This window comes from Melospiza melodia, chromosome 3 (genome assembly GCF_035770615.1).
Source record: "Melospiza melodia melodia isolate bMelMel2 chromosome 3, bMelMel2.pri, whole genome shotgun sequence".
NCBI classification, from domain to species: domain Eukaryota; kingdom Metazoa; phylum Chordata; class Aves; order Passeriformes; family Passerellidae; genus Melospiza; species Melospiza melodia.
The window spans coordinates 68,966,237-68,981,659 of NC_086196.1; the positions used below are offsets into that span (position 1 = coordinate 68,966,237).

General features: G+C 44.3%; 1 protein-coding gene across 1 annotated transcript in view; it reads right to left on the bottom strand.

Moving 5' to 3' along the window:
- Positions 1 to 14,273, bottom strand: part of LPGAT1 (lysophosphatidylglycerol acyltransferase 1) — a 58,779-nt gene extending 44,506 nt beyond the window's left edge. The window contains exons 1-2 of the mRNA XM_063152152.1: positions 14,200 to 14,273; positions 13,344 to 13,602 (exon numbers count right to left, since the gene is read on the bottom strand). Of these exons, the coding sequence (XP_063008222.1) occupies positions 13,344 to 13,581 (238 nt within the window). The 5' untranslated portion in view covers positions 13,582 to 13,602; positions 14,200 to 14,273. The remainder of the gene's footprint in view (positions 1 to 13,343; positions 13,603 to 14,199) is intronic.
- Between the last annotated feature and the right edge of the window lie 1,150 nt (positions 14,274 to 15,423).

Consider the following 15,423-nt stretch of genomic DNA (forward strand, 5'->3'; position numbering starts at 1 on the left):
TAAGAAAGGAAACCATTTCCTCAGTGAAGCAAATTGCATGACTTTAATCACTGGCTGAAGGTTCAAGTCAAGAGAACAATACTATTAGTGGAAGTCAAGATTCTACCTGAGGTAAGCCCACCCTATATCCCAGCTCTGATCATTACCTTCTGTTTGCCTAAACCAAGCTGACACCTTGCAGTTACCTCTTCATATTCTTCAGTTCTTGCCTGAGTTACCACAACAAGACATGATGATGTCTTGTTATACAGCCAATGTTTTTCAGCCCAGCTCACTGTCCAGTACAAATAATCACCACACAAAAGCAGTGCCAGGAAAATCCTGTACTTTTAGATTACTTTGGTCAAACAGCCTACATGTGAAAGGCAAAAGGCCCTTATCTGCATTTATGTGTTGTCTCCTTACAGTGACCTCAGAACTGAGGAGCTTGTCTCCACTTGAAGGACATTGACCATTTAAATCTTTTCAACTTTGTCTGGACAATAAAAATGGCTACTGAGCACCTGAATGAGCCCAAGAACACTGAGAATGCAGATGTAGCATAATCTGAAAAACAATATCCCCAAGCCATAAAACTGGCTGCTAATCAGCAGCTGCAGCATTACTCTCCTCTCCACCCACACACCTCTGTGCCACCATCCAGCCCCACCAGGACAGTGTGGCCATGTGCCACAGAACACAGCCAGGCACTGGACATGCTCAGCCTGCAGCACGGAGGGGCACACTTCAAAATGAAAGGCCTGCAAAGAGTCACAAAATAACTAGATTCAAATGCAAGAAAAAAGGATAAACCTTTCAAGAGAAGTGTTAAATGTTTCCATCATTATGTTTCAAGAACGTTAAAAAACTTCTCATCTAAAAATAGTCTTTACAACCAGGAAGTTGTAACATGAACTGTGAAAACACTGCTCCTTGGACCTGTTAGATACCAGGGTAATTTTTTCCAAATAATGGATTTTATAAAGGCTGCGGTAAATGATGCTCAGTTACCACAAATTTAATGAAATAATTTGATCACAAACCAATTAGAAGCTAATGATGCAAATGAATATAATAGCAAATTCCTATATTTAGTTTTATGTTTCTGTTTATGCAAATCCCATTGTTAAAGCAAGAGGCCACAGTAAGTTTGAAAAGCATGCTGGAATGTGTATGATACCAATTCTAGCAGGGAACTTAAGTATTACTTTTGTTGGTATGACACAACAAATGATTCAAGAGAACAAAACCTCTTATTAAATTTGCCCCAGGTTATCCTATACCAGTTCAGTGACTTTTAAGAATTAAGTGTGTGGCCAGGTTTCAGGTTGACAGTAAGCAGAAGCCCACCATAACATCAGAAGTAATACCTTTGGTGGCATAGTCAGGCTATCACAAATTAAGCAATGAGCAGGAAAAAACAGCCTCTCTCATTATATTATTCTAGCTGATGTACATCAAAGCAGCAGCAGAAAGTTTACTGCTCCTAATTTTACAAAAAGTTTGGCTCTCTGGCATATGTTACTATTACAAAACAAATAATCCTCTTACACCTGCTGACAACTGCAAGAAGTACCTTGGATTTGTGGCCATTACTTGGAAGTACTTCAGCAATACTTTTTACTAACATGAAATGGTCAATCCCTAGAAACAAATTTATTGAAACATTCTGAGTGGATGATTCCAACACCTAGCCTTCATGCTTGGTGCACAGACCAGTACTGAATGCACCTTTCAATGAAATACTCAGGCTCAAATTGTGAAATATGCTACTGCAATGACAGTAATTGAAGCTTCTCTTCTTCTCTCTTTTCACTCCTCACATTAAAGAAGAATTCACAACTCAAATAAAAAAAAAGTTTCAATAGATTTAGAACAAATGGTGGAAATGACAGCAGAAAAAAATGTTAGGGAACAAAAAAAGAAAAAGTACAGACTTTAGAGTAGTTCAGTTAAAAACTACTTTAGTGCAGAGCAGTTTCTCTGGAGGGCACCCATAAAGGGGTTGAACAACAGAGCTGTGAAAGAGACTGTGGAAATAAGCTTTTCCATTTCAAATATAGAAGGGTGCCACAAATGAAAGAAGATATGAGGACTCTCAAACTTTTGCTTTACAATTAAATTACTGATGTGAATATTTTTAAGTCTGTGGGTAGCAATGGGCACTGTAAGCACTTTAAATGCACCTTTTTATGACATGTGGCTACTAGTGCCTTGGCTTATCCTACTCCTGAAACTCTTGCCAGAAGTCTTACAAATGACTTTTTCTTCAAACAAAAAGAAAGCTAGGAAAAAAAAAAAAAATAAAAAAAATTGGGCCACACAAGTCTAGCACTCCCACAGAGTAAGAACTTTGGTCAGTACCATTCAAACACGGAATTCTACCTACCCAACCAAATCCTCCATACTCTGCACAAAGAAAATGTCTCAGATCAAACACAGTGAGTGACCAGACAGCCAGATTTGCATTTACCACACAGTTCTTGCAAAGTATCAGGAAAGGGTGGGAATGGGACTGGAAAAGAAGGGAGGAGGCCACCTGCTAGGGTTCCTTCCCACAGCAGCCACCCAAGATAACCCTTTGCCTTCCTACAGTGACACCACTCATGGCTACATGAACTCAGTAGTGCATTTTAGCTTTTAAAGTTCAGTAGGATGTTAAAACAAACCAGAGAAGGTGAGCAACAAAGGAAAACAAAAGGTATGTTTCAGTATTTGCTCCCTTTGAAGGAGAGGAGGAACAGAAGTGCTCCTCCAGCCTGCAAAAATCTCGTCAAACTGGAGAAGCCCAAGATAGGCATCAAATGATCTTGAGAGTTTTGAGATGTGTTAACCAAGACAACAGAATTATCTGGGCAAAGGCCTTGCTGTTGTCCCATTCCCTTCCTCTGTTACTACATTAGAAGAGCAAAGTATTAGGTCTGATAATACAAACAGAAGAGTTCCAAACACAAAAAATCATCTGTTCATTTTCACATCACCCACTCCATGCAAGATGTTTAACAGACATTTATATTAACCATGCCTGCATCTGGAAACATTTTTACAAATGTAAACTGAACCTCACAGGTCCTTCATTCTCTATTAATGTATACACAGACTATGGTTCTATTTATTTCCAAGTAATGCTGTTGACAGGAGCAACAACAACTGAATTTCATGCCAGAGACAACCGCAAGAAATAAAAATGGGTAAGAAAGAAGAATGCATTTGGAAAGCAAACTGGCAGCTATTGGAGTTGGAGATTTGCCAGGCCATCTATATATATTTATGCATATCAAAATAGGACAGGCTCAGGTACATAACTCAAGAGGCCACACTTTTAATGTGATGCCTTCAAGAGTGGTGCAACAGTGGCACAGAACCCCTCCTGACAGACTCTCATGCTCCTTACAACCCACACCATTGCTCTCTCCCTGGTTTTCCCAAATATACTCAAATATGCCTTGACCTTCATGTTTCTACATGTCCCTGAGTCAGATTCACAACTGACTTTCTCTTTGACTCTGACCTGCCTATAGGAATCTGAGCATCACTGCTCTTTCTTGAGAGCTTGATGTGGTTTTAAGAGGAAAATTAACACCATCCTAGCCAAAATCAGGATGGAGTTTCAGTGAGGTTGATGTCCTTCCAGTCCTCTTTTTAGGAGGCTACATGAACTTCTGTTTTATACAGAGTACAAGGTATTAAAATCTCAATATATTAAGTTCTTTTACCAGTTAGCCTTTTTCCTAATATTAGGAGTAAAGAGTTTTCTGCATATGCCTTTTGGATCTAAAATACTATGATAAGCAAGGTCCCACAGGAAAGGATGCTGCTCCCAGCACCATCTGCCACTGCCAGGTTCATGTGTTGCTCCAGAAGCAGAAGTAACAAATGCTGATTTCCCAAAAACCCACTGTCTAACCTCATTCTCCCAACAGGGTGGACAAGATATGCTGGCACTGTGGCAGACCCTGAATCACTGATGCACTGTTTGAACAAGCAGCAGATGTCAAACAAGACATACAGTGGCTGAGTCTGCCTGCAGCACCCTCAGCTGAGGCACAAACTTGGGTCTCTCTCCTCTGCTCAGCTGTCAATTTTCACAAAACTCATGAGAACACAATTATGCCTGAAATCCGAACCATCTGGTCAATTGCAGACAGATTTGGAAGGAAGCAAATCAGAAGTGTGGGAGAGCTGAGAGAAAGGATAGCTGTTAAACAAGTAGCTGAATCTCATCAGGAAACTATACTTAAACATGGTCACATTTATCTACATGGGTAATAAACACCCAAGTCAGAAAATTACATTAAAATGATGTTTGATGGCCCACCTTAAACACCACACTCAAACATAACTGGTGCTTAAATTAACCAAAAGTATGTGTTCTTAATATTGATGGGGTTTTTTCTCCCCCATTTCTGGCAAACATACATAGACACTATGGACTTTCACAGAAACTCCACATGCTTGTAACTATGGGATGCTAGAAAACAAATTAAACTAAATTTTAAGAGAAGTCAGACAAAGTCCTCCCTTTTGCCACCAAAAAAGCCCCAAATCCACAAGCACTCATGCCACTGTCCTAAAGAGTCAATTTTCCTGAAGCCATATCCTCCCAAACAGCAGCAGCTCTGCTCCTTGCTCTTAGCACACCACTTCTATTTTTAGTTCCACACAAGTGAGAAGCAGTAATAAAGCTATTAATCTTTCCTCTCCTCCTTTACTTAAATTACAAAACTGAGGTGAGTCTCTAAGCTATGAACTATTACACTCCTTAAAAAAGGACAATTCCTTACTTTTAGAACTGTAACATTTGAACAAGTAGTTTTACGGTTATGTTGTACAAATCAAAAGAGTAACACCACTGGCATTACCTGGCAAAGCATTTATGAAAAGGTATAATGGAAGTATTTAAGAAAAAATTAAACATAAGCTCCAGGTACTGCTGCTTATTAAATCTCATAGACTTGCAATGTTCTACCTTTTAATGGGGTCACTAAAAATTACCTTCTCCTTTACACAGAGTCAAGGAGACTGAATCTTTTCCATTCTGCCCAGGAAGCAGAATCACTGAGTTGTCCAATTTGGTTCTGTGAGTGAAATGGTTCTGGTTTGATTTCAGCCTGCACTAATGAGGCTGGTGACCCTCTTACAGAGGTCTTAATTTTTCAATACCTTTAGAACAACTGAGATGAAACTACTGAACTGTGAAGGCGAACCACTGATATTTTTTTAGTATTATTCTCCATTCTGCTCTGTAAAAGTTTTGTAACAGAAGGTATAGTTGTTCACTGGGATAAAAGTTTCCCTAAGCTCTCCACCATGATACTCATCTATTTCCTAAACTGCTACTTTACTTAAATGTTTATTTCTTTATATTGTTCAACACCAAACAACTTCTGCATTGTGTTGGCTATTCATGCAGCTTAAGTACTTTTAAAGTTTTCTACAACTGTCTCTGTAGCTGACAAATTCAAATAGTACACATACAAAACGTTAGAGAAACCCCCTTGCTGTTTGCACCAGAACCACCACCAGAACTTATTTCTTTATGAACTAGTTTTCAGTTTATCCTAGCCCTTTGTTCTCACCCTAGGCTTAGTTTTCTTCTCTAAAAGAATTTGGCAGAAGGCACTCTTCCAGTCTAAACAACATCAACCAGTTAAGAAAATAGTAAGAAAATATGAAGAAATCTACTTCAGTGACATTCACATACTAAAGCCCTGACCTGCATGGGACTGCTCTCTTGAATTGAGGCCATAAGCACTAGTTTAAAAAATACACTACAGCTGCTGCTGCCACCAAAAGATGCATTTCCTTCCCCTTTCTCTCCGCTGTTTGTACCTACTTTCTCTCACCACACGCACAAAAGGAACTGGGTTAGGGCCTGTGTCTTCTATGTCACCCAGCAAAAAAAGGAGAGGATGGGTAGTGTTAGCACAGGCCAGAGCTGGCTGTGATCCAGACCACCACACATCATTAAATATTTGGCCAATACAACTGAAGCAGTGGTTGGATGAGTCTGAAAGGCTGGGACTGCCCTTCTTCTGTGGCACTCCCTTCTCCAAATGCTTTGTGGAGGGAGAGGAAAAACCCAGAACAGCCTCATACACAGAACCCCTCACTGGTGTCATGGAACATTTTGGGGAATGCAAACATACTAGCTTTATTTATCTCGGTGAGTGCACTGAGATAAGTGGCTGGACTGAGCTGTGTGGCTGCGAGAGCAGGGCAGTTCTGCGCCTACACAAGCCCACATCTGACATGTCATCCCCAGCAGCAGAGCTGGTGTCCCACTCCAACACACACAGCAGATTGCATATCTTGGAGCTGTACTTGGGCTCAGCTCACCCTGCAGAGTTACAGCAGTATGATTATATCCCATAAAGGATTTACTAACTACCCTGTCTAATTAGAGTTGCACAACTCTTCCATTTTTCAGCACCTTCAAACCTTGCCAAAGTAACCTTTGGCAAGACTTTTCTGTCCCTCTCACACACATGACAGAAAAAGGGAAAGTGATGTATTCTGCTACTCATTCTAAAAAAGTAATTTCCCAGAACAAAACTTTAGAGAAAAAGAGTTTTCTTCTCCACATGAAAAATTCAATTTTATTTTCCTCCAGCTTTCTTGAAAACCTCCAAAACTTCCATGCTTTAGTTACATTAAATGAGAGTGAGAAATTGCATCTTTGACATAAAGGCATCATTTCTCACATGTTTCAATACACATGATGACACTGTTCGAGTGCAAAAAAAAAATTGACTGCAAAGAATTTGTGGGCAAAATATTTAACTCTCTAAGATTATCCAAATCAGAGCTGGACAAAAGCTTTCCTGTAATTATTTCACATGATTCCTAAAAGGCTACCATCAAGGAAAAGAACAGCAAAAGGTAAAGAGAACAGAGACACATCTCTCAGGTATTCTTAGTCATATCCCTTCAGTACTGAAGGGAGAAATAAGAAGACTAATAGCTAATGAATAGATATGCTAAAAACAAAGGCCCAGATGAACTAGGGGAGATAAAAACACATGCTAAAAAAAGCAAACTCAGCTATAAGGAGGAATGGAAGCCAGAATTGCTAAAATTTCACTTTCCTTTGGCTGTGAGCATATGAGCTAATTTAGAAGCATTCCACAGTCATTGCTGGACTTGAAATTATAGAATCACACCTTTTTGTGTATGTATTCATCAATAATTTCATCTTTACTATGCTTTGGTAGGCTTGCAATAGTTCTTGTATTATCCACAGTAGGTGAAACAGGAACAGAGACTAACCTGCTGTAAAAAAGGGGGAAAAAAGGAAAAAAAAACCCAGACAAACAAGTCATTTTAAAAGTACTTAAATAGTAACAAACAACAAAAACAATAGTGTGAGCTTTTACTCTAAGCTTTGTGCCAGGAGGCAGCAGCTTCCTGAAAAAAAAAAAATCAACTCAGAGAATATTTCATTATCTAATCTTTTGGAATGACCCTTTACAGTGAAATGATACAATAGAAAAATGAATTACAAGCTTTACTGCTTCTGACACATTAGATTACATTTGCTGGCATTAGATGAAGTACAAAGAAGTATGGTAACTGTAACCCATGTCCCCAGAAGGAGATATGGGGAGTTTCTGATGTGATTTCTCATGCCATTAGAAAAGGACAAGGGCCTTTGTGCAGCACTCTGCACAGACACATGACAAGCCCAAAGAAGATGACACCAAGTTCAGTGCACACCTTCCCTCCGCTTACGCAAAGCTGCCTTTGGGACGGGCCTTTGCTCCGAGGCCACAGTGGAAACAGCTCCAATGTCCCCAGCTCATCCAACTCTGACCTTTTCTTATCCAGTCAGCTCCAAAGGTAAACACAAACTTCCTCTTACAAACAGCAAAATGAATGCAAAAACTCCTGCTTGATCTCAGCATAACCTACACATCAAGGAAAAGCTTAATTTAACTCAGAGATTGCCTAGAAACTCAACACCCCAGCATAAACCAGAAGTTTATGTGCAGTACTCTGCTACCCAAATCTACTGTGTCAAATCAGGTACTTCTGCACATTCTATGAAAATGTTATCAAGAACCATTTTCCTTCTCCATTTCTCACACTGCCTGACCTCAAACCAGAAGTTGTTCCCCTGTGCCTCTCCCTGCCCAGTCCTCAGAGTAGTGACCAGACCCAAAAGCAAAACACTGCCAGTGAAAAATCAGACCCTAGGAACTGAGGAGAGCAGAATCAATGGCAGGGTTAGAGGCAGGTCTCCTGAAATAACACTGCCTGCCTTGTATGGGACAAAAAATTTACTTTATCTCATCTGCTGTCCTTCAGCTTCTGCTGCACTTCCTGCCCGAGGAGAGCGGCCAACCTGTCACAAGAAGCAGCACAGACAGCACATGTTGTCTGCACCAAGGAAGTGTTGTCACAGCAACTCCACCTGTGTCTTTTACAGCTCTGGAAGACAAAAATATTTGCATTCTTAGACGATTAGAGGAATTAAGACTGTTGACTGATAAAACGGAAACAAGATTTTGCATTAGAAAGAAAAAAAAAAAAGTATGACTGCTGAAAAAATTATAGAGTGGTCTCATTCTAATCACATGTATAAATCAGCCAATAAAAGCTAAATCTCTTGGGAGGAGAAGAGATGGGGACAACTAAAAATCAAAATCTCAATCTCAGTTTTTCTTTACTTGGCTGAACAGAGACAGAAAGAGAAATTCTCCTCACTTGACAAAACCTGACAATTCTTACAGACACTCTTTAAAATTAGTCACCATCCTGGCTGACACAGAACAGTAACACCACAGGATGGGTCCACTTTTAATTAAGCACTGCATCATTATACCAGCAAGCACAGTCACTGCACTCATAGTTTTTAGTGTGAATTAACAGGTGTATTACTCCCTTCCCCCTGCCCACAGCACTGACCTATCCAATACCGCTCTGTGTGTCACCGAGAGGCCGAAACACAAGGTTTTGTCAAGGTCTCCTCTTTGCTGCTGGAGTATGAAATACCCCAGGCACAGTTCTGAAGAAACCCCCTGCCCAGGTGCACACAAGCCTGCAGAGCCCACAGCTTCTCTCCCCTGGTGCTGACAGAAGAGCTGATGATTGCTGCAGCCAGAGGTCACTCACTGTGATGGTGTTCGCAGGAGTCTTAGGGTGAGGGAAGAGACGAGAATGTTGATTTTATGTTTCAGAAGGCTTGATTTATTATTTTATGATATATATTATATTCAAACTATAATAAAAGAATAGAAGAAAAGATTTCATCAGAATAGAAAAAGAATGATAACAAAAGCTTGTCACTGACTGAGACAGTCCGGACAGCTGGGCCATGATTGGCCATTAATTAGAAACAACCACATGGGACCAACCATAGATCCACCTGTTGCATTCCACAGCAGCAGATAATGATAGTTTACATTTTCTTCTTGAGGCTTCTCAGCTTCTCAAGAGAAAAAAATCTTAAAGAAAAGATTTTTCAGAAGATATCACAGCTACAACTCACCCTGCCAGCCCCTCCCCAGCCACAGCCAGAGGCAGCAGCCCCGCTCCCACGGTGGGATGAGCTGCGTGGAGCACACTGGAGCAGAACATCAGCATCCCCAGTGCCAGGGCTGCACTGCCAGCTGAGTGCTCTGAGTCCCAGAGACTCCTCACTGCAACACTGCAACACCACCATCACGGGCTCTGACCGACTCCTGCATTCTGACTGCACAGAGGCAACAACACAGTTCCTCTGTGTGTAATTAATTGAGCAAGCTTCTCTCTGGCAGTCCTATTTTTGGTGATTCGATTAAGTGCATGGATATTACACTTAGTCTGCAATACTTGACCAATGAAGATGAAATCTCTAAGATGACTGCTTTAAAACTAGTTTTGTAGGCGAGCAAAAGATCGCCAGAATTCACCACCACAGATATGCTCCATCTCCCTCCCTTCTACCACACTATTTAGTGCTATCTGGTGTACTCATATATTAAATGACAAATTATAGTACAGGGGGAAAAGGTACTTGCCAACAAAGAATCAAGCACTCTCGAGTTTGCTTTTTTTAGAATGCATCTTCCAACAAATGCAGGAAAATATTTAGAAGTATTATTCAAAGGTGCCTTTCAAATCACACTAATATGCAGATTCCAAGTGCCCTGGCTGAACAGCTCCTACAAGAGCAATACATTTATTAAAAATGCCTTTAAAAAGGAGATTTAGAAGAGTTATAAGAAGGCCTTTATGAAATAATGTAAAAATAAAATAACATTGCTAGACTGTCTGCACACTCTTCATAAAAAGATATCCAGTTCTCATTTTTGTAAGAAACGCTATGGAGCTCAAGAGAACAACAGAGATATTTATCATAGTCTGCCCTTTAAAAATCAAAGTAAACCAATTATGCACAAGTTCTCTCTCATACTTGCATCTTAAGAAGAAAAAGATCAGGGAGATGACAGTGACCTTTACAATTTCTTTTCCAGTCCCTTCTTTAATTTGCTTGTCCAGTCATATGCTATTTCTTTACATAATACCAAGTGCATCTGCAAACAGAAACACCTACCTTTATCAAAAAGCACAGATTAGAGCTACTGATACAGACACAGATCAGGTAATTCCTGTGATCATAAATCCTCTATGTTCCTAACAGAAACCCCCAGATTTAGACAGAGAAAGAGAAGGGCAGACATGATTCAGGAGTTCTTTCTCAGCTCTTCCAGCTATATTCAATAAAATATACCAACAATTATGCAACAGCAGCAAAGCCCAGAAGGGTAAGCTAGCACTCACCATATTCTCTTCATTTGTTGTCGAGCTTTCTCCTACACATTACACACAAATTACGGGAGCAAAAAAATTCTGCCCTGAATCTATTCTGCAGGCTCAGTTTAAGTCCTTAATTACAAATTATTTATGTCGCTTCTTACCCAAGAGATGACCCAAGCTTGGAAAGGGAAAAAATAAATAAAACAAAAGAACTAAAATATACTTGCAACACAACTGAAGCAGACTACGCCCTCCAACTAAAAGACAAGTAAACTTATTTATCTGGTTACCCTATTAAAGACAAATAAACCAAGAAAAAACGTTCACCAATTACTAAAAGACAAAAACTTCAATCTTTTCAATGAACCCATGCATATCTACTGTCTTGTATTTACTTTTGCAAAGATAGGACATACTGAAGCCTACCTTTGACTTAGTTTTTTGGAATTTAGAACAGAAGAATTCTGGAGCAATATCCCTTTCAGATGCACCACTGCAAGTCTTGGACACCAACTCCAATAAAACAGTATTTCAGTTCCGAGTTAGTTATGTCATACTGTATAAATAACAGGGGACCTAGTGGCAGGTTTTTATGAAACCATTAATCTGGAAAAAGACACAGATTACTCTGTCTGCATATTTTGAAGCCAGAAAGATACACTTTCCAGGTCCGTTCTGCAAGTGGTAGAGAGCACTGATGAGGTGAAAGAAAGGACAAAGAAATAAGCTGTTCTTGCTAATTCATATAATTTCAGTATAAAACACACTAATGACTTAATGTCAAATAAAATGCATTTAAACTAAACTCTCATACAAGCATTTGCTCAAAATCCTCCCCAAAAGCCATGCTTCATAGTGAAAAGCAAAAAGAAGGGCCTCCTTACCCGTACACCATCCCTTAAAACACTTCTGCATAGCAGTCTGTAAATACTTCAAACAAATATACTAAGACATTTCAAGACCATAAAATAAGTGATTTCAAATCAGTAACACCAACCAACAGATGCTTCAGGAATATTCTAGGATATGCAAATCATGCTAAGACCACCTTCCAAGCAAAAGGCAAAAGAAACCACACAGTTCTGCAGTCAGCAGTGAAACTACCCTGAGGAAACGGCTTTCAAAAATTGTCATGGGACAATGAATTTTAACCAGCACCTTCAGTACACATAGTGGATCCTCGAGGTCAGGAGCTGCATGACTTTACCATCACCATTATGGCCATAAACTTTCCCATTTCCAATTAATAGTACACAAGACACCTTGAAAGTCACTCCTTCCTGCTGGAAGGCCTGTGTGCTTTATGACATAAAGCAGACTTTTACAAGTGTACCTGCCACTGCAAACACCATGTGGACTTCTTTTAATGAGCAAACATATAAAAAGGCCTTTAAACAGCATCTCTGGATAAGCTTGAGCCGTACCAGGCAAGGCATTTTGAAGCAGTGCAACGCTGCAACAGCTCTGGCCCGACAGATCAGAGTCCAGCTTGCTGCTGCTGCCACCATGTCCTTAAAAAGCATGGGAAGCTCACCTAGAGTATCCACAGAACCTCTGTGCATCTTGGAAAGGCACAGGACAGGGCACCAAAAGCCACACTGGCACTGAGGCGTCAGCTCTCGTTGCCTAACAAGCCTCCGTCTGGGCCAACACTGACTTTCTGACTAACCAGGAGTCTGACCAGACTCCAGAGCTGGCTGCTGCCATTCCTTGTTTCTCTTGTTTACACAAGACCTGCAGATGCAGCCTGGGCAGAAGAGAAGGAAAGAATTTTAGGAGGGCTGCTCACACTTTGCACTCAATAGATTCATTTCTTCCCTTTCCAAAGCTCGTACAAAGAACTGATGGCTGGTTTTTTCATGAAGTGCAGTAGCCAGGATGAAAATCAGTGCATTCGAGGACAAGACCAGAGCCTTCCTTAATATTTCAGTTCAGTCCATCACCTTGATGAGCCTATGAATACTAAACGAGCAAAAACAAGTTCAGAAATAACCACAAAGCAAGCATGCAGAGGGAAAACCCCTACAGATACTGTAATTAGCTCTGCTAACAGTAAATGAAGAGTCATAGGGTTGGGAAATATTCCGTATCACTACTCGAATGAAAGAGGTTCCCTCTGCTTCCCTCCCTTCTGAGACGGCACAAAAGACAGTCGCTGCTGCAAGGAGCAGAAGACCTACTCTTCTGACAGGAGCTTTGTGTCAAACTTCTCAGCCTTGGCTCCTGATGTTTCTAAGGGGAGATGATTTAGAGATGCACCCACTTAATATAAGAAAAGTTTAGTTCTACTAGCTACACGCATAGTACGAACCAACTCTCTTCTGAGGAGATGTATCTTTTTCGTGAAACACTAAAATAACGTGATCAAGATACTAAGAAGGCATATTTCCCATTTCACTAGCACAAAATACTGACTGCAAACCTCTTAAAACATATAAAGTTTCTAGCTATGACTTAAAAAAATGTTTCAGTACACAGCATCTCAACCCAGAAACACATCTGTAAGACAACTGAAAGAAGAACATCCTGCATATTTACTACATTCAGATATTCCCCTATACATCCCCTTATCAAAACAGTCTTTTAACACATTAGTATGTTTTAAATTAATAAGACATTCTTACCTGTGTATCCTGCCCACCAGCCCCAGGAAGCCACCATAGCTAAAAGCCATTTAAATAACACTCCTTCGATATACCAGAAGCTTTTGCTGTCCAATATTCGGAGAGGCTGCAGCACAATTAAATACAAGACGTAGGACGGAATAGCAACCAGGTTATTGGCGACCATAAAAGCAAACCTGAGGAGTGCTTTCAGGCAGGTGTAGCCCAACTTCTGGGCCTTCTCTACAGTCACGGCCATGCTCTTCACAGCGGGACCGTCCTGCGGAGAGAGGGACAGCAAGGTGGCACCAGGAGGGCTCCTCGAGTGGTGACACCAAAACGAAGGTGGCACGGGGAGCGCTCCTCGAGTGGAGACAGCAAAAACACGGTGGCACAGGGAGGGCTGCCCGAGTGAGGACAGCAAATCCACGGTGGCACAGGGAGCTCTCCCTGAGAGGGGACAGCAAAACCACGGTGGCACAGGGAGCTCTCCCTGAGTGGGGACAGCACAACACGGTGCCAGGGGAGCGCAGCCCGAGGGGGCGAGGCGCGGGTGACCCCGGCCCGGCCCCGGCCCTAACCCGCTCCCGCTCCGGCCGTGGGTCCCCGGGCAGGCAGCGACCCCCGCCCCGGGGGTAGGCATAGGCACGGACGCTCCGGCGCGACCTCCGGCCGGCGCCGCCTCCGTGCCCGGGCTCCGGGGCAGCCCAGCCCGCACTCCCGGCCCGGGGCACTCACGCGTGCTCCCGGCCGCCCTCCAGCTCCCCCTCCCCGCAAAGGCGGCGGGCGCTCCGGCGGCCTCTCCCCCGCCCCGGCGCGGCTGACAGGAGCCCGGGCCCGCGGGGCGGGGAGGCGGCGGCCCGGCCCCGGGACTCACCTCCGGCGGGGCGGCGGAGCGGCGGCGGAAGCGGCGGGGCTGGGGGAGCTGGGCCCGGCGGCGGCGGCGGTGTGGGCTGGCGGCGGCGGCTGGCGGCGGCTCATGGACCCGGCGGAGGCTGGCCCGGCCGCGGCAGCGCTGCTCGCCCTGCGGCTCCCTGCGGAGGGAGAGGGGGGCGGGCGGCGTGAGCGCGGGGGAGGCGGGAGCGCCGGGCCGGGCGGGCAGGCGCAGACCGCGGGTTCACCTCGGTTCTCCCGCGCCCGCGGCCGGGCCTGGCACGCTTCGCTCTGCTTCGCTTTGCGTTCCCTTCCCCTCCCCTCGCTTACCCTTCCCCTCCCTGCCGGCTCGGCGCTCCGCGGGCGGGACCGCGCCGAGCCCCGGCCCCGCAAGGGCAGGCGGTGCCGCGGGCGGGGGGAGGACCCTGCACCTGCCGGGGGCGGGGGTTCGTACCTCGGCACCGCCGCCGCCTCCGAGCCCCCGCCGCGGGCTCATGCCGGGCGCTGGGGCCGCGCTCCCCGCCCCCGCCGCGTCCGCCCTGACCGCCCGGGAGCGGGGCTGGCGCTGCAGCGAGCGCCGCCCCCGCCGGGCAGCGCACACCCCCCGCGCCGTCCCGCTCTCACTCACACACCGACGCACACACAGACACACAGACAGACAGACACGCAGACATCGGGACGGATGCCGCAGTGCATCCCGGGCCGGCCCGCGCTCCGCGGAGGGGGCACAGGCAGCGGCTGCCCTCAGCGCCCGTCCCGGGCCGGGCGGGGAGACACCGGGACGAGCCGGGGAATGGCCTGAAGCTGTGTCAGGGCAGGTTTAGGATGGATGTCAGGACAAGGCTCTGCACCCAGAGGGTGTTTGGGCACTGGAACAGCTCCCCAGGGCAGTGGTCACCGCACCCAGCCTGGCAGAGCTCAAGCAGAGTTCGGAGCACGCTCCCAGGCAGGCACACGGGGTGACTCCCGGCGGTGTCCTGGGCAGGGCAGGGAGCTGGATGGGATAACCAGTGCTGTGCATCCCGGATAACTGGTTCTGTGAGCAGGCAGCAGCATGGCTGGGCCCCACCACTCCCCCACACCCTTGGTGTTTGGTTAAAGTTGGGCAATCGGGGAAGGTAGAAGAGGATGCTCCACAGGTTCCCTCAGCACCACCAGAAAAGCCCTTTGGGCCCAGACAGCAACAGTGTATTTTGTCTTGTCCTGAGTGCCTTGTGTGTGCTTTTTA